The sequence below is a fragment of the Calidris pugnax genome, unplaced genomic scaffold (genome assembly GCF_001431845.1).
Source record: "Calidris pugnax isolate Ruff unplaced genomic scaffold, ASM143184v1 scaffold81, whole genome shotgun sequence".
In the NCBI taxonomy this organism is placed as follows: Eukaryota; Metazoa; Chordata; class Aves; order Charadriiformes; family Scolopacidae; genus Calidris; species Calidris pugnax.
Genome location: NW_015090880.1, coordinates 10,133,462 through 10,152,203, shown reverse-complemented (window position 1 = coordinate 10,152,203; position 18,742 = coordinate 10,133,462). Strand labels below are relative to the sequence as shown.

Sequence of the window (18,742 nt, the reverse complement as noted above, 5' to 3'; positions counted from 1 at the left end):
AAGGGAGTTCAGATGCAGCAGACTGATCTACCAGCAGGCTACAATATGTTCCCAGAAGGTGCAATATAATTCTGAGGCCAAGGAACAGCCTATTAGCTCTGCATGCCATTAATTTTCATGAATAGTTCAATCCAACGCTCACAGAATCTGTTGGGCATCTTTCCATTTTGTCTAGCAGGACCTGGATTACAGCTTATTTATCTTTTCATTATATACCTTATCTTTAAGTAGGAAGCAGCCCAAACAGTTTGGTACAGCTGTGCATGTTTCCAGCCCTCCACCAGGCTCTGTGCCCAGCAGCAGGTAAGAAGCTGCCTGCAGGTTGGAGTGAAGGCATGTCACAGTCAAAGCCACTCGTGGAGAATTAAACTTCAGGCTTGTTTGACTAAACTTCTGAATTCACCACTTTCCCCCTGTTTTGCCAGCCTGAAGCAGTGGCCCAGCAGGTTTCTTGAGTCACATGCCAAAATGCCTCCTTCATCCTCCCTGGAATTGGAAATGATTACTAATAGGTATTCTTGCTGAAATGATTTAACATAATGTGCTGAATGAGATCACTAAGTCAAAATATCTTTCCCTAAGTGACTCTCTCGCTGCGTGCCTGAATGCCAGAGGGGAAGGAGGACAGCATGAACCAAATTCTTTTGCTAGCTTCTGTGTTTTACAAAATCTCTATGTTACTAAAGAATTCACATTAGGAAGTTTCACCCAGGCTCATTACGAGAGGTCCGTGATGCAGGTCTGGAAGACAGCCAGGGGATGGAGACACAGGGGTTGGGGTTAACTTCTCTCATTCACATTTCCCGTTCTACAGCATTTTCAGATCTGTCCATCCTAGGCTGGGAACTGAAGACAACTGAGAAAATGGGGTGGGCATGAAAGCAAAGCTGTGAGGGGATGGGCACTCTTTGCCCTGCATGCACAGCCCTGGGTGTGCATCACTGCACATCTGTTACAGCAGGCTGCAACCACCAAGTGAAACACAAAGTTTGGGGAGGAACAGGAGTCTGCACCACAGAACACATCACTGCATACCAGGGATGCTCAGGGTTTTGCTGAGAGGCCAGGCTGCCCTCACCCATCCAAGTCTGTCAGCCTCAAAATTAACTTATTGAGGTCAGTACTCATAACAGCGGTATTGCGGACTTTTGATTGAGTCTTCCTTTCTGAGAAAGCCCCACACTCTCTGGCCCAGTACGGCTATTACCTGCCAACCTAAAGGATGATGAATGCTATTTATATTGCAGTAATGGCTAACCACTCAGTGGAGACCAGGGACAGGCTGTGCTATGGACTTTTCAAACACACACACTGAATGAGGACTGCCCACAGACGGCTGAGCGTATGAAACTGCTGAGACATTTCAGGATAATATTCTTGAACGCCTTGGACATGATGACCTCCAACAACTCTGCAGTACTTGTCCTGACTGCAACGACACAGGGTGCCACTCTACCGTAAAGATGTTCATTAATACCAAATTCTTATCAGTTACTGTGAACATGCCCTTACAATAGCAAAAAACCTCTTCTACTTCAAAGCAGGCAACTCCTTGGCAGGAAGACCTTTAAGTTCCTTGATTAATAAATGTAAAAATATTAATCTCAACACGAACAGAAAACACAGAAGAATAAAGAGGTGTTCTGATTAAAAGTTTTCCCAATATTTAGCTGCTACAGTTTTTCTGCCCAAGAAAAAAAGTGAATCAATGAATAAGAACCACTCAAGATGTAGATGAGAAAAATAATCTAGCAACAGTAAAATACGAAGGGCCTGATCCTCTAAAAAAGCCTGTAAGGCCAATTTAACTCTGACATGTGCACACTTGCAGGATTAGGTTTCAAATAGTTGTAGGAAAATCTAAGAACAGAAAAATTATACCTTTAGCTTTTCACTGCTGTGAGACAGAAGGTGGTCTCCCTGGGAAAATCATCCCAAGAAATAACCCCACAAAGATGCAGAGGAAACATCTAAAACATTCAATGCAGATTTTTTTTTTTCCATTATTAATCATTCTCTCTGTATCTTAGAAAACTCATGCAGTAACTTTCATATGCACTAAGGTACAGAAAACTAAAATATTAAGTGACATATTCCACCAAGAAATGCCTTAGAAATGATGCTGTGGAATGAGTGTCAACCCCTCTTTTATCCCTTCTACAATTAATGTTCCAGAATTGAAGTTCTAAATATATATCCAGAAACCAGCAGACATTAGTGTCCATCAGCAACCTTATTAAAAACCAAGTGCTAAAGATACACCTTACCTTTAAGTATACCCTTTACACTTAAAAGCTGCTTCAGATGAAGCTGTCAGAGCTTCATAGCCAAAAGCCTGAAGATACCAGAGCCCAGTAAACAGATTAAGCACAAATCAACCTGATACACTTTTTTCTGTCTTTTCAATCAGAGGAGTGGTCACTCCCAAACCGAACAGGAGAAATAACACACTCGGTAAGGGACTGAAAGTACTTTCTAGCTGTCTAAACTCTAGAAGTTTCCTAAGAGGACTGATGTCTCAACATCTGGGCATTCCTTTCACTGTCAAACACTCACAGAGCAATGGGATTTGTCAGCGATCTGCTGAGCACATACAGATGACAACTGCAAAGCTTGGAGAGCTCAAAGGCATTTACAGTTAGATAAGGGCTTGCAGTAGATGTGTTGAACCAGTGCTGATATCCACAATCTGTGAAGATTAAGCCCAATAGCTGTAAAGCCTTTAGCTGCGGTAGTTAAACCAGGAACACAATATGCAAAATTTAGCCTGGGTGTGCTTTACAATTACACAAATTGTTTCAGGGAGGCTGATCAGCCTCCATGTCACATACTACAAGGAAAAGGCTGTCGGGATAATTTTGGAAGGTGGTCTTTTCTGCCTAAATTACAACTCCACCTATTACTCAAATACATGGGAATGAAGCATCATTTATAAACAGGTTTTGGATTGTCCTAAGGACAAATTTCATGGACAATGGACTTAAAGGTCTCTCCAGAACCTACATCTCACCTAATGGCACTCTATCTCTCACAGATTTTCAGCCTGTTCCCCACCATGATCTACATATCTTCCTGTATCTTTTAAAAGATCTTCTGGACAAAGGGATATGTCTTGTTGATATAACACAGAGATGCATTGTATCAAAAGATTTTTGCCTTACTAACATAAGCTCCAAATTATTTCCAAAATAATCTGCATTTTTAATAATTTGTCCATTTTGTATTTTTAAAAATAGATTTATTCATTTATAAGGGCACAGTGCTTAAGCCCCTCCATCCTCCAATCCAGCCAGTGATAGAATTTTGCATTAAATTTTTTATAACATCAAATGTGTTTTTTTTTCTCTGGCATCCTGAAAAAAGTGAAACCTTTGTGCAGCTACAGTCTGTACAAAAGCATATGTTAGCTCTGTGGTATTCAAGAATAGCTGGTTAAACTCTAAGGCTATACATTCTTCTACTAAAAGATATATTATCACATCTGTGTCTAAATATTTTTTGCTTTCTATGTCTGCTACAAGCAACACCTACAATTACTATAACTGAAAATGACAAGATAAAAATATTTTTCACCAATTTGTCACCCTTTTGCATTTAACAACACTAAAAGTATAGTCTAGTTCATTAACAGAGTTTTGCCTATTTGTATGTACATATAATAAGGGAGAAATAAATGTGTTAAAAAAGAAAATGGCATTTTAAATACAACAAAAATAGAATCAGAGTTTGTGGGTTGGTGCAGCATCTAAAACAACATAACACATTTGAAAAGGAAAAAATTGCCTCACTTAACTGCTTTTAACTACAGCAGCATATAAGATGGTCATCATATAGTTACATCTGATCTCCTTGCTCAGCAGTCTCTTTATAAGGTTTTACCCTTATTAGCAGGGCTCTCAGTCTTTATGCTACATGTAAATGGTCAATAATAAACTTTTCTCACTACTTTTGCATAGTTAAGTCATTAGAAAACTTTAAAATACACTATCATTTTTTTTTGCAGGTGGGGAGTTGACATCATGTCCATATCACAAAGGAAAAAATACAAAAGCATAATGTGTCATGAATTCTCCTTCAAGCAAATGGTATTGCAGTAGCACTGAACAAGTTTATATTAATTATTTTCAGAAAGAGAAGGAAATGTCATATTTGAGATAGAGGATCCTACCAAACCCATGAAGAACCATCCGAAAATCTAACAATAGGAAGACTTGTCATTGTGACAGCTGTCAAGCTGGGGAAAACTTTTGTTAATGCCTGTACAATTGTTCATTTAAACAAAAGCCAGTAATTCAGTCACACTGGAACAGCTTATGTCCCCAGCTCTGCCATACAATCTGCACACATGCATATATTACATCTATATGCATAGTTGCTCTTTAATTTTTATCTTTGGGGCTACAATGTGATTTGTCCAGATACCAAGCGGGGCCTGACAGAAAGCAGGCCAGAAGGCAATTTGTGATTGAGTTGTAACGAGCCGCCTGTTTTTTCCCTTGTTGGAAGGGGAAGGTTTGGAACTCCAGGCTAGCAGTCGGGGTAGGACGTGCTCCCTGCATGCCTGGCTAACAGTGTGGCTACCCTTTTTCCCTGTCCCCTCAAAGGAAGAGAACACAAATATTGGTAGACAAGTCACCTCGCTTTCTGTGTGGTGATGGAAACAAGTACCAAAGATATCAACAGCATCCTCCCTTAGGACCCTGTGTGACCACAGCTTGACCCAGAGCTCACAAGGAAATCCCAGTGGAGGGCCTGGTGCTATCAGAGACTCTTTGCAACCAATAAAGATGCAGAGATCCCATTATTTCCCTCTACTCCAGGCAGGGCCTGTATCATTAATGTGATGCAAAATCAACTCTGATCAGGAAATAGAGTGCAGCCCTTACCTCCTTGTAGACATCGTCATTCCTGCTGAAGTCTCCGGCCCTCCTTGGAAGGACATGGACATGAACATGCTGAAAACATGAAACAAAATAATAGTGATTATCAAGCTCACGACTATATTTTCTGGATTGTCAGCCTTATTCTCCACGCATACAAGTAACTGTGCATGGGCTTCCACAACATTATTTTCAGAGGAAAATATATTAACCTGTTCCATAACTGTATCTCAACTCTTTGGAGAATATAAAAGATGAAAAACATGAGAGAGCAGCTCTGCTGTATTATATGAGCTTCAGAGGAAATGCCTGGAAGTTTAGGGGCTCTGTGGAATTATTCATAGTTGTCAGTCAGAGACGTATTTAGCCACAGCTTTGAAATGACAATGTACCTCAAGCTACATGTTGTGACTTCAAAACAGACAAGAATAAGAAGGTGCCAGCGATGGGACATGGCTGTAGCAGGTGTGGGCAGAGGGGTCCCGTGGGCAGCCCTGGACTCCATGCTGTGCTGTCCAGGCCAAGGGATAGAGGAGCTGCTGATGCATAATGGAGACTGCACAGGTAGGAAGGCTGTCAGAAAAGGCCATATGCCAAACTCCTCAGAACAGCTAACACAATGTCTTTCACGAGGTTAAAAAGACTTTAACGTTTTACGTTTTCTTCCAGGACCTTGTAGCCCAAATATCACAGCCTGAAGCCCCCAGAGGTATGGGGTGTGTGCTGGGAGCACATGCCTGCGGGGACACAGGCTCCAGTGCACCAAGTGGCCCCAAACCTGTGAGGCACAAGAATTATGAGCCCAGTTCATGAGCATCAGTCTCCTGCCAGCAGGGCCATGGCTCAGGGGGTAGCAGAGCTAAGGACCATAAAGCTGCAGAGGCAGCTTTGGGTTACCCAGTACGGGAGGGAGGTAAGGGACAATGTATTTTCGTCACAAATGCTGATGAGAGATGGGTAAAAGAAATGAAAATATGGACAAGAAAGTATATATATGACCTGCCAGCTTGCCAACTTGATGTTGTATATTACTGTTACCATTTTTTTTTCCTGTTAAGAGATTATGACAGTCTCGTCATACCATATAGGAAGGATAATTCAAGATTCTCAAGACTCAAACTCTACTAGGAAATCAAACAAACACTCATCTATCTGCTTTTCTGCAGTAAGTTCAGCTACAAAATTGCAAAGTATACTTTTATCTTTCCCCCTTTCCCTTTCACTCCCTTTTGAGGAAAAAAAAACAAAACTAAAACAACTGAGAATAATTCTTCAGGAAAAAAAACCCCACACCTCACCGAGGAGAGGTGTGGAGTGACTGGAGTGACAGATCACAATTATGCATCTCCAGGCCTTTTTAGATGGTGCCTAAATCCTTTAAAAAAAAAGAAAAAAGACTGCATCAGAAACAGCACCAAATGCTTTACATAGAATTTAGATAGCTTGCACCTGGCTCAATTTGATGAGGCAGAAATCAGCTGAAATCCATGCACCTCATTGAAACACTTTCAAAACATGTTTCAAGTCTATAATGAAATCCAAAATCAAAAAAGATTTTCTTGGGGTATTTGTAAGAAAATTCAAACGCACTACATTGTGTTAGCTTCAATCCATAAAAATATTTGCTCAGTGAATAAAATGAAATCACAAGGATGTTTCAGTTAAGGAAAAATCCTGAATACCACTCTTTTTTTTTTTTCTCAGCTTATCCAAGAGAAACTGAATATGCGACTGCCTATTCTTATCATTATCCACGTCTTTCAGTGTATTCAGCCTAGAGATGAGGATGATTCCTGAGGGTTAAAACCGGTGTTTTAAGTAATACATCCGTGATAGTGTTCTGATAGTGTATTATACTAATATATCACGAGAGCGATAGTGCTCTTGTGATGTATTAGTGCAATGTATCATCTGAACATCACTGCTCTCATGATGTATTGCTCAAAATCACCAGGCAAGTCTTAAGATGGTCTTCAGTAGCCCTAGGGCTAAAATTTTGGTTTTGGACAAAGAGAGACCTTCAAGAAAAATAAAAGTGAAGATTAAAGTTTGCAGTGGTAATGTAAAATTTCACTGGTGTGTCACACCTGTAGTTCTCGTTACATTTTAACTTTATTCATAAAAAGAGCAGGAACTATCTGCCAGATAGTTCCTTTCTGTTCTGCTACAAGGAGTGACAGTTTTGCTACAAATATAAATTTTCAGGAATTTCTCTTAATAATATATATACAGCCTAATATCAGCTATCAACAACCATATCCCCCAGAAGTTCAGCTGCCTTTAAGAGCAATTTTTATCTCTGTGGCAGAATGTTTTGGGATATGCACAGGAGAAGATCTGTTGACCCACGACAGATGAGTTGGAATATCAGAAAGCACACAGGGATGTAGTCCAAAGCTCAGTGCAGAGATGCTGCACTGCAGATGCACAGACCAGCACAGCAGGTAATGAATGAGCCTAACGTGATCTCCTACCCAAAATGGGCTCTTGCAATCAGCGTGAAAAAAAAGAAGAAAAAGTGTTTATGACAGCATATGGGCAACTTGGCATCAGTGGGGACATTCTCAGGGGTTAGTCACCTTTACTACATGCATTATGTTCTTACACAATGCCAAGCTGCATAGCAAAATCCGTCAACCATGTCAGAAAACAAATTAGTATTTCAAAGGTTTGAGGTAACTAAAATCAATTTAAAAGAGTGCAATTTTTCCCAGTCATCCCATACTAATACTATTTTTTTTTTAAATTCTGTGCATGGAACATAAATAAAAACCTGGATTCTCCCTACTGTTTGTGTAATAGAAATGAACAGGAACAGCAATAGTGGATCAAGTAGTTTCCTTCTTGCCAGCTTTACCAAAATAACACAGGGAAATACAAGCAGCACAGAGTAGTGGCTACCACGTAGTAAGAAACACCAAACAAGAGGATTTCACACCTTCTCTAATCTGCCTTTCAACTTCTGGCCTTTCTGATTCAGGGATGCTAATATTTTGATATACTAGTAGATCTTTAATTCATCATTTTTGCTCCATTGTACTATTTGCTATTGCTAAAGCCTCAATCCACCAGCTCAGTTTCCAACCTGTGAAGTGGTTTGGTGGGAGTATTCATATCTCAGATACTATGTATATGTCTCAGTGCTTTGCGTCTGCTGATGGCTACCGGGAGGTCACTCAAACTGGCGGTAGCAAAATAACTTCAAGCTGCCTGCAAATCAAAGTTGCTTCCTTTCATTTTGTTTTCCAGGCAAAACAAAAACCTACATGTCCAAAAAAGACATTGGCAGTTGACTGAAATGTGTCAGTAGATACAAACAAAACATTTGGCTGCATTTTTTTTTTTAACCAAACAAACAGATTTAGGCAAATCTTCCCTCAAAACACTGTTTGGAGACAAAAAGTCTAAACATTGTGTATACACAATGTCAAAATAAAGCATTTAAACTTTTCCCCAGTTATTGTGGGTATCCTCATGTCTAGTGGGTGGCAGACAGGCTCATCACATTCCAGCAGGCTGTATTCAATCACTGTTGATTGTATTTCATTTTTTCCGTAAAAAATTGCTTTCCCCTCGTTTTGCATTATTTAGATTAATAAGCAAGAAAAGCAACATGCAACAGCCAAGACATTTACATTAATGGACCGATCAATAGCACCCGCATCAGGGTAGAAAAAATGCAGACACACGCTTGCACTGGTTAGAGTGTTAGCTACCATTCCCTCTTCTTGTCAGACACTGATGGAGAAAGCTGAGGGCGATCGCAGGAGACGGGCACACTGGGTAGGACAACATGGGGATACAGCAATATGTCCCCAGGTGGGGGACACTGTGTGAGTCAAAGATGCCAGAGCCCCATCAGTTGCTTCTCATACTGGGGATAAGGTTTCCTACCAGCGATGTCTGGGGCAGCAGCAGCTGGAAGGAGGCTGTAGGAGATGGATTTTATAGGAACTTCAAATTTAAAAATATATTAGCCTGACAGTTTTCTAGGGCTGGGACTGTAGCTTCCTCCGTTTTCACAGTGGCTACCACATTATAAATGAAATCTGAGTCTGAAAAGCTCTTAATGGTGAGAATTACCAAGTGATGCGAAATCACTCTTAAGAGATGTTTTTTCAAGACTTTTAAACCCCAAATGCCCAGAGGATTAGAAAACATACCACAAGGAACAAATCTGTAGTGCCCAGGGGAAATAGTGAGCCAGAACCAGTATGTGTTGTCTCTGACCTCTCACCGCAGCGAGGGGATCCTCCGCTTGAGCCCTGCGGCATTCCCAGCGTGACTGTGGAAGTGTGGGGCTGCCAGTGGGCACTCCAGAGCGTGCTCATCCCACCACTGCTGAAATCTGGCAGCAGCACAGGCATTTGTGGGATTATACATCTGAAGTCGATTTCCAGTGAACCAGGAGTGCAAAATGCTCACCAAGTCTCAGCCAAAAAAACCTGGAGCCTGTTTTGTTGGAAAAACACCCATTCAGCTCAGGTGAGTTTTGCTTCAGCACTCAAGGCCATGCAGAAAGCAATGTTCCTAGTTATGGCTGTTTTTATATACTGAATTATGGTCGAATAACCAATGTGTCACCACTGCACTAGATGTAAAGCGAAAAATACTAGGCAAAAATAGACACTGAAAGAGATTTCCTGAGTAGACCAGAATAGTGAAGAGCAGATGACCCTGCCACACACCACTGGGGAGGACATGGACATTGCCTGCAATAATTCATGAACATTATGTTGTGTTCACTCAGCTGCTGTGCTGGTTAGCAGAGCAACAAAGATCAGCTTCCAACAGAAAGGGAGATAATAGCCTCTACGAGAGCTCCTCAGCACGCACCCAGGCTCTATTAGCAATAAATAAGATGAATAAATAAAAACTGGCAACAGGTCACGCAACCTTGACGACAGGCGGGCTGCTAAAAAGTTGGCAGAGAAAGGGGCGGTTGCCCCCACACCTGCAAAAGCAATACGTGGTTAAGCTGTGCCTTCCTGCAGCAGACAGAACCAGGTGCCTTTCAGCAGCTTAATCCTTTCCTTCCTAACTGTTCACTCTTTCCTCAGAGAGAAAGCCCTGCAGCCGTGGGCTTCCCTGGTCTCACTGTCAGGGAAGGCTGTGATGTGGGGTGAACTGTTCACTCTTTCCTCAGAGAGAAAGCCTTGCAGCCGTGGGCTTCCCCGGTCTCACTGTGCAGCAAGCTCAAGGAAGGCCGTGATGTGGGGCACAGAGGAATATCAGGAGCAGGAAGAATAAACCCCAACGTCCCCACCACTATCATGTTCAGGCAGGAGGAAGGGCAAGAAGGGCATTAGCAGCTGCAGGCAGCAAGGCTTGCTGGCCAGGAGATCCCCATCAGCCAGTTCGCTGGGAAAAAGGATGGTGGTTTGCAGATAACAACTTGTTTGCTGCAAAGTCCCCTGTCCGTTACAGAGACATGGACTTCTTATGGGATGCTGGGATAATGCTTCTTCCAAACTACCAGATTAACTGTAGAAATTCCAAACTAATAACCATTCTCCAAGTAAGACTGTTAGCGGGTGATAAAGAAAATCAACCATAATACTGAGATAGCCACATGAAAAATAGGGCAATTTTGTCCTCTCTCTAAACTGGGCTTCCATGGAGCCCTTGTTTGCTATTCTTGATTAACTGCTCAATTATCCCTGTTACAAAATTATTCCGTGGAAAGCCCTGCCTGTATATCCATAGCTCATTAACAGAAAGCACTCCCTCTGCTGTCCCCAAAAATACATCGCATTACCCAGACGCAAGCAGACTCGGCACAATCGCTCTTTCTGGGCATTTCTAGGGCCCTTGACTTGCAGCCCCAGCAAAGACATATTCACGGGAAAGCAATTTCTGTTCAGTGAGTATTTATGAGTTCTTGACATTTTTCCTAGTCCTCAATTGGGTTGAGATGAAGAAAAAAATTAAAGAATAAAAGAAGTCGCGTCCAACATTAGGAAAAGAAAGAGGTTTTGGTCAATTAAAATACTCAGTTTTCAGAGCCTTCAAAATTACTGCCAACATTCATATACATTTTTTTTTTTACATTTCCAGGAGTTATAAATTACACAAAGTAAGACAACTTTAAAAGAGCTAATTTTTATAAAATATTAAAACATGACAGGAAACTACTTGAAACAATTCCTTTCCTACAAAAATGCCCCATTTCTAGGAATCAGCATTTTCCTTTCCAGCTTCACTAAAACCTCATGCAAGAGGCTGTATAGATGCCACTCGGCGCCTCCTTCCCAGATGGCAGTTCTGGCATTCCAGCAATAAGGGTTGCTCCAAACCCAGGAAGGCTGCACAGACTAACACACTCTTGTAACACCTTTGCTTTGGCTCTGATTTATTAAAACACAAACCCAAAGCTTGTTTTTCTACCATCATGACAAACATAAGAATGTGATACAGATGGAAAGGGGTGGCACAGACTGCCAGACTCAAGAGCAGTATGTGCCGGGGGACGGCGCTTTGGAAGAGAAGGATGGGGAAATCCACATCTGTCTCAGAAAGCCCACAGTGAAAGTAGAGGAAACAGCAGAGACACAGGGGGAATGAACTAGAAGAGCCACCAGAGAACAGGAAGGGCAAGAGCTACTGACAGACTGGAGATTGTGGTGGAAGTTTTGTGAATCAAAACCAATGTGTAGAAAGAGAGAAGGAGAAAACACAACAGGGCAACGAGTCCTGGGAGTGGAGACCACATGGGCTGTCCAGATGGTACCAACCTGCAGTGTGAGTACCCTTTCAGGAGCCACTTCTGTACCTCCGCACTGCACTGCACTGTACACATACCCTTAGGCGAGAAAAAAGGAAAGCTTTGCAATGATCCCTACCAATTTTTATGCCATGGACTTGCATCTGGAAGAGTGAGTATCAAGACAGTTGCTCAGCACAGAGAACATATACTTGGTAAAGCAACAAAATGGAGAGAAGCTGCAAATGTATCAGAAACCAAACCAAGTGGGGCACTTGCAGCAGAGTACATCTTCAAACACATAGATTGAGAAATGTGCAGATTCAGCATCCTCAATAAATAATGTATCTGTCAACTGCTATAAAGTTTTAAAAAAATGAGCTGTGGATGAGCTAGAAAAGAGACCTAGACCTAATGAAAATATGCATAGAAAGATTTTAAACCCACTTGAGATCTGCAGTTATAACTTCCACAGCTGAAGGCAACTTTAGCATTTGCAAGAGAACTGCCAACTCCTCTCCCCCAGCCCCAAAACCAAGAAAACTGGCACAATAATGAGGGTAATTAGCCTTTTCACTGGAAGTGGTGATTCAAATGTAATTTGGACACCTCCTCTGAGATCCTCTGAAAGGCAGCAAATGAATAAACTAAGTGGAAACAAGGGTGGGATGGTGCTTCTGAACCTCTAACCTGGATGGTATTTCCAGGACGGGCACAGGAGCATCAACCTGTGATGGGGCAACTGCTACACCATGTTGCCTGGAAAATACACCGGCAACACTACAATTGGAACACTGTAAGACCTGTACAGCATTTTCTACCCTCTGAGTACCAAAGAACTGCAAAACCAAGCCTAAATCCTGGCAGCCCCTGCATAAAGTATCATTTCCATTTTACAGATGGTAAGGCTGATGCACAAACCAATGAAGGTGCCTCCAAAGCTGCTCGGGAAGGTGTTGCGTGCTTAGGAATAGCTGGGGACCACCTGCCTTGAGGTCCTGGGCCTTTGCCTTCCCTCAGGGTCACTTTGCCCAGGTGTTTTTGTGCAAATTTGGTGTTGCAGAAATGCAAATGAAAGCGCAATTGCATTTCCCCTCACCTCTGATCTTTAGTTAAGTCTTGATAAATGCATATTGTTTTAACACTTGTGATACGTATAATTAGGGTTCTTTAATTTATGTTTCAATAAAATGTTCTATAATAAACATTTACTGGTCTGTGAATAAACATTTAAATGAAGCTCTTAATGGGGGTTACATGTTTCGAAGCAGTTCATGGCTTTGCAGAAGTCTCTCCCTATACTTAATGAGAGTCATTTCCATAATCTGTGCATTATTGCTTAAGCCTCCCTTTAGGAATATTTTACAAAGTAAAATTCTGTGAAATATTATCAGCCAAAAGAGAAAATGCTAAGAGGATTATCAAATTGTCCCGTTAAAGGGACAGCACAAGCTTTCATTTCCCCCCTGAGATGCTAACATTGTAATTATGTAGAATGTGTTTACTAATTATCACACCAATGTGTTATTACTGGTTTTTTCCCCTCAGAGACCCAGTTTAAATGAAAAGGATGGGAGACCCCTGAAAGGGGGGCCCTGACATGAAGGGCAATATAATACCAATTTACTTTCTGAAAATAATAAGAGTAAGGATCAACACCCTCCCAGGCAAATCTTGTCGATTTTAAGAAAGGTCCAGCTCCCTCGGAGTGTTGATACGTATGAAGTTGTGTACAGCTTCTCCCACACCATCAGCCCTACAGCCCCATGATCAACACCCAAGGTCTTATCCCCATTTTGCTGAAACCTCCATCTATTTTCTCACTGACTCTGGTAAAGGCAGGAATCGGCACCTCAGCTGAGATATAAAGTACACTGAGGTCGAGGGAAAGATTATTGTTGGAATACAGAGGCTTTTCAATTCTCTGGAGTATCTGCAAAGATACAAACACCTGTAAGATATTTCTTCCATGTGTCTGAGTACATTTGAGGAGAGCATAAAACTGAAATATATCTTCTTTCCACTAGCAGGGATTACAGCAGCAACGGCCCACTCCCCCTTTAATGCATGAGGTAGGGAAGCTGAAGGAAAATGAGAGAAGATAAATCAAGAATGGATGTGGCAGGGGGAAGACAAGCCTTATATACCAGTTACTCTTATTCTGAAACGGAATTCATTATCCCTAATTTCTGTGGTTACTGCCTTTTTAGTCAGCTGTTGCATCTTCTTCTAGGATGATGACAAGATTCCTGCAGAATTAAAATACTGTCCCTGTCTCCTCTTTCATTAGTTAAAGGTGGAAGAGAGGTGCTGCTGCAAGGAGAAAGGAAAGGTTTCCGATGACGACAACATGACTGAGCCTCATAACTTTCTGTGGAGAATGAAAAGCATTCAAGCCACAGTGCTTTCTGTCACAGTATCTATCAGCACTAAGGGAGATTTCCAAGGCTGTGTGTCAGTACTGACCCATTTTGTACCTTTAGGGATACATTTCCCAAGAACTAGCAAATATCTCTGTACATACCTATAGCATTCACTAGGCTGTATTTAGTAATTTATAATATCAAAATTATATATAGTGGCTATGAGTTTCAAAACATAGGCTGTTTTCCTGTTTTACTGCCGAATACGCACATTCAACTGTAAGGTTTAGCTGCTTCAGTTAAACCTTTTAAATGTAAATTATTTTCTGTTATAAAAAGCTGATTGTGGGAGTTTTAGTATTTCAAAGATGGTAATTTATGTGACTGGAACAAAATAAAACATTCAACAGAAACAGAATTTTACTTGATCAGAAACACTTTTATGTTTCAGTATAGTTTTCTTTTCATATTTTCCTCCTGCAGCAGTGGCCTCTGTCTTTCAATTAGCTTGAAGCAGAAGATCTTAGATAAAATCATAATTTAATGCCATTTGCATATGTGCCATTCCACACTTCTTCACCTCACATTTAAACTATTTGTAAGCTGTTGTGAACCAATGCCTGAAATCCCTTATGCAGCTGCTCATCTGTTCACTCCTCAACAGCCCACCAAAGTCTCTGGGACAACAGGGAAGCAGGACCAATTTCTAAACAACTCACAGAACTAATCCCCTTGTCACCTCAAAACTATTTCAATAGCATACCCAGTGAAGAAGCTGAGAACCAAGAAAGCAGATTTTTGGCATGGACTATACAATTGCTGGTCAATCCTATTTTTCTTTGACTTACTTCCCCCCGACACACACATTGTTGAATTTGGGATACAAAATGGGTTTGTGGCAGCAAACAGCCTCTTTGAAAATCAAACTTCATAGGTCACCTACAACACCACCTAAAGGTGACTGAAATCCCTGTGACAACAACCCAGTCTCAGCAACCACTGGATCAGGCCTTGCAGAATATCATGGTATCATCACCAACACAAGTCACCTTTGGAGATTTTGACAACCACCTAAACAAGCTATTAACTTCTCCCAGATTACTAGCGCAAAAATATTTTCATTCTTGATTTCCCAAGTTACTAGGATTTTTCTTCCCATCTTTCATAATATGCAACCCTGCACTAATTCCCTTTCTGCTCAAACCAACAGTGCCAACACCCTTACTAACTTCAAGTTGAGTCCTTCATGACTTGTAGAAATCTGGCAAGCAGATGTGCTAATAATGGCAAAGGATATACAATAGTATGTCCCCAAACTTCAAAATAAACCAAAATGCATTCCAGTGCTTTTATTCACATGTAATAATTTGAAATCAAGTTAGAAAAGATACCGATGTCCCTGTCTCAAACTTTTTTAAACCTCTCAAAGTACTTCTTTTGTAAGTCCATCCATAGCATACACATCTCCCATCTAAGTGTAGTACATGGCTACAAGGCCAACAATGAAAAACGCACAGAAACACATCTTCCATAGACTGTTTGCTAAAACAAGAACTTGATCATTTTAACTTACCAATTTAATTACAGAAATGTATTATTGATTCAATCTTTCTTCATATTCATGAGCTGGCTAGAGAGAAGAGTGGAATGTTCTGCTTGTACACTTTCACCTTGATAAGCATGAATTACCCTAATTGGGAAAGGAGTTATTTCAAAATTGTTTAAATCCACAAAATCCTTTCAAACAGGGAACTTTGGTGGATTTGTAATGCACACTGGCGTTTGCCAGGAACCCAGCTGAAACCACCAGACTTGCTGTCCTGGAGACCTTTCAACAGACAGTTTGTCCAAATGGACTTTGACTGTGACTACCAGGGCCATATGGGCAGAGGGGTAGCAGAGGTGAACAGTTTGTGATTACGTCCCTAAGTCGTTTAACCTTCAAAATTATGATTCCACACACTCTGCCACCCAACAGGAGGCTGTACAAGCAGGTGAGAAGATAGATGTCTAATCCTAATGACTGTTTAGGAGACTGCTGTGCTCTGGTCTGTGCCCATGTTGGTTCAGTTCATTAATGTAATTAACCAACAATCAATCTTTTTAAATTAGTTACACAAAAACAGCGACTGCCAGATCAACTTACGTGAAAGTTAGGTCACGCTCCATTTCTGCACGATTTAACATCCATACTGGAACAGAATACAGGGCATGGAAGCATCAGAAACTGGAGCCAAATTCATTTGAAGCCCTACAACTTAATTAAAGTGTGCAAAATCTGTGCAGCTGGCTTGGTCTTATTTGCATGGCCTTCCGTGTTTGCAGCTAAACACCTTGGCAATGCAAAAAGTGCTCAGAAAACAAAAGAAAGAAAGAAAAATGTGCTTCCAGGAAATACTTAGTAGTGAAGGAATTTGAATAATTTTAAACAGTGTAACTATGCAGGGCTTGAAACTGGACCTTAACCACAGCCTCCATGGTTCACCAGTGGCTCCGTTCACAACATAAAATGAAAGCAAAAGGAGCTGAAGTCACTACTAGTGACTGTTCCCTTTCTTTGGGCTAGGAAAAGACCAAGAATGCAACTTTGGTTTTCACTGAACACAACGGTTATCTGTGAAGCATTACAGCACAGTTTCATCATCAGCATCAACACGCTGGTCTGCTGCCCCGGGATCAGAGCTGAGAGCAGCTCATAACCCAGGCTCACAACCTGCCTCCCTCTTTTCCCATCCTCTGGAGGCAGGAGAAAGGATTTGGTTGGCCTAAACCTGGTGCAATGTGTTCTCCAGAAGTGCTGGCCGAGAGGTTGCTAAGGTGACTGAATGCTGTCCCTACTTGCCTTCCAGCCCTGGGCTGGAAGGATGAAGAGCAAACAGCAGCCCTGCAGAGTTTGGTTTGGACCGAACAGACCTCACGTTGTACGGATGTGCTGCGTTTGTGCCGGTGGGAGAGATTGTCTCAGGGAAGTGGCTCAGTGACCTCTGTGTTGCTGCTTGTGTGGCTCCGTGAGCCTGAGCAAGGCCGCGAGGGGAGCGTAACCCCGCAGGTTGATGTGTGGCTCTGCCTGGCGGGTGCGGAGCATCTGCGAGCTCGGTGTGGGTGCACTGTCAGCCTGGTTTGAGACTAATAGACGATTTCTTTCTAAGCTGAACCTGAACTAAACTGCTTTCAATTTCCCCAAAAGGCCAAGTTTGCCACTTTGCCTTATGCTTGTCCATTAAGACAGCATCTGGCTTCTTTTAATCCCTTGCACTAACTGAGTTGATCCAATTGCTTCCACGGGGCCTAACACGGACATTGCTGCTGAACGACTGCCACAAAACCAGGTTTCTCCTCCTAAATCCACCATGAAACGGATGGTTAAGACCCTCCCTACGATGCAGTGCTGCAGGATGGTACGGCAGTGCCGGGGCTGGGAGTCTGCAAATGGCTGAGCACATCCCATAAAGTGCCAAGCACCTTCCCTTCTGTTTGCCAGAACAACCATTGGAGGCTGCAGGATCAGACCTGCAGATTCCCCTTAAGGGAAGTGTAAGTGAAACACTCACCTGTTTTTTCACTTTTGTGAAATCAGGCAATTAGGCTGGTGCAGCAGAAAAGGAGGAGTGGGAATTGGGGCAGATGGGGAATGAGAGGGAGGATGCCTGCTCAAGTTTCGTTTTGAAAGCAGCATGTAAATTAGCGTGACTGGAAGAAAAAAATATAATAAAAAAAGCCACTTCTAGGAGACCGAGGAGGAATGTGCAACCTGTCACTTAACACTCGCCACCCTCTGCAGCGTTTCTGCCAGAAAACCACCAGAGCAGGTGCCTCTGGAAATGAAACTGAAGCAGACATAAGTGAATTTAGAACTAATAACAGCACGAAACTTTAATGAATTTCTCTCTGACTAGCTAGAGCAGCTTTTCTCATATAGAATTTTCTGAGTTTTCATAACTCTGCACTCAAAAACCATCCTAAAACGTTGCAGGCAGCAGATGATCGCTTCATGCCTCTGTGTGAACATACGCATATGCTTCACAGCAAAATGCAAAGAGCCCACCTTGGCAAATTCTCTATTTTCTTGGTATATGCAATTCTATGTCATTGCTCTATGATATTCATGCTGCTAATTGCAAATGGGCTGCTTCTGTAGCTGGAGGACCCGTTTAGGGGAGCTGGCGGAGCGGCTATCTTGCTCCAGGGGAAGTGTCCAGTTTGGTCTGGATCTGCCTCACTCCACAAGCTGAGCAGGGAGCCTGAGCTGTTCGTGGTTTTAGTTTTCAACATTGCTGCCAGAGTCAAAAGCAGGCTGCAATGCACAAGGAATACAAAATAGAGACCTAGAGGGCAGGCAAAACTTTCATAAATTCAGCTCATCTACCAACATCGAAAGAATTACTAATCAGAGAAAGAAAGCTACAGAAGTGTTAACATTAATTCTACTCTGCTACAAGCCACGTGGCTAACACCATGACACCTTGCCATTTACTGAGGGAGAGCTATTTATTTATGTAACCTATAGCTCACATTTATATAATTAGTCTGCATGATAAATTTTAGAACTTGCAATCTGTGTGCCACGTTTGCGTAAGTACAGCATATTTAATGCAGGTACAATTGTTTAACACCTCCAGCATCATATTAAAGAGTTTCATATAATTAGCAGAGTTAGCCACTCCAACTTTCAAACCAGTTACACATTTATAAAAAAAAAAAAAGTGTTAGTTGTACAGAGTGAAGCAACTGCTCCAGAAATGTATCCTGTGCTCTTAGCAAGGGATGTTCAGAGAGTGGTATGTAGTGCCTGGGAA

General features: G+C 41.8%; 1 protein-coding gene across 1 annotated transcript in view; it reads right to left on the bottom strand.

The window, feature by feature from the left end:
* Positions 1–18,742, bottom strand: part of FHIT (fragile histidine triad) — a 590,052-nt gene that overhangs the window by 82,049 nt on the left and 489,261 nt on the right. Inside the window, exon 6 of the mRNA XM_014946619.1 lies at positions 4,887–4,955. Within this exon, the coding sequence (XP_014802105.1) occupies positions 4,887–4,955 (69 nt within the window). The remainder of the gene's footprint in view (positions 1–4,886; positions 4,956–18,742) is intronic.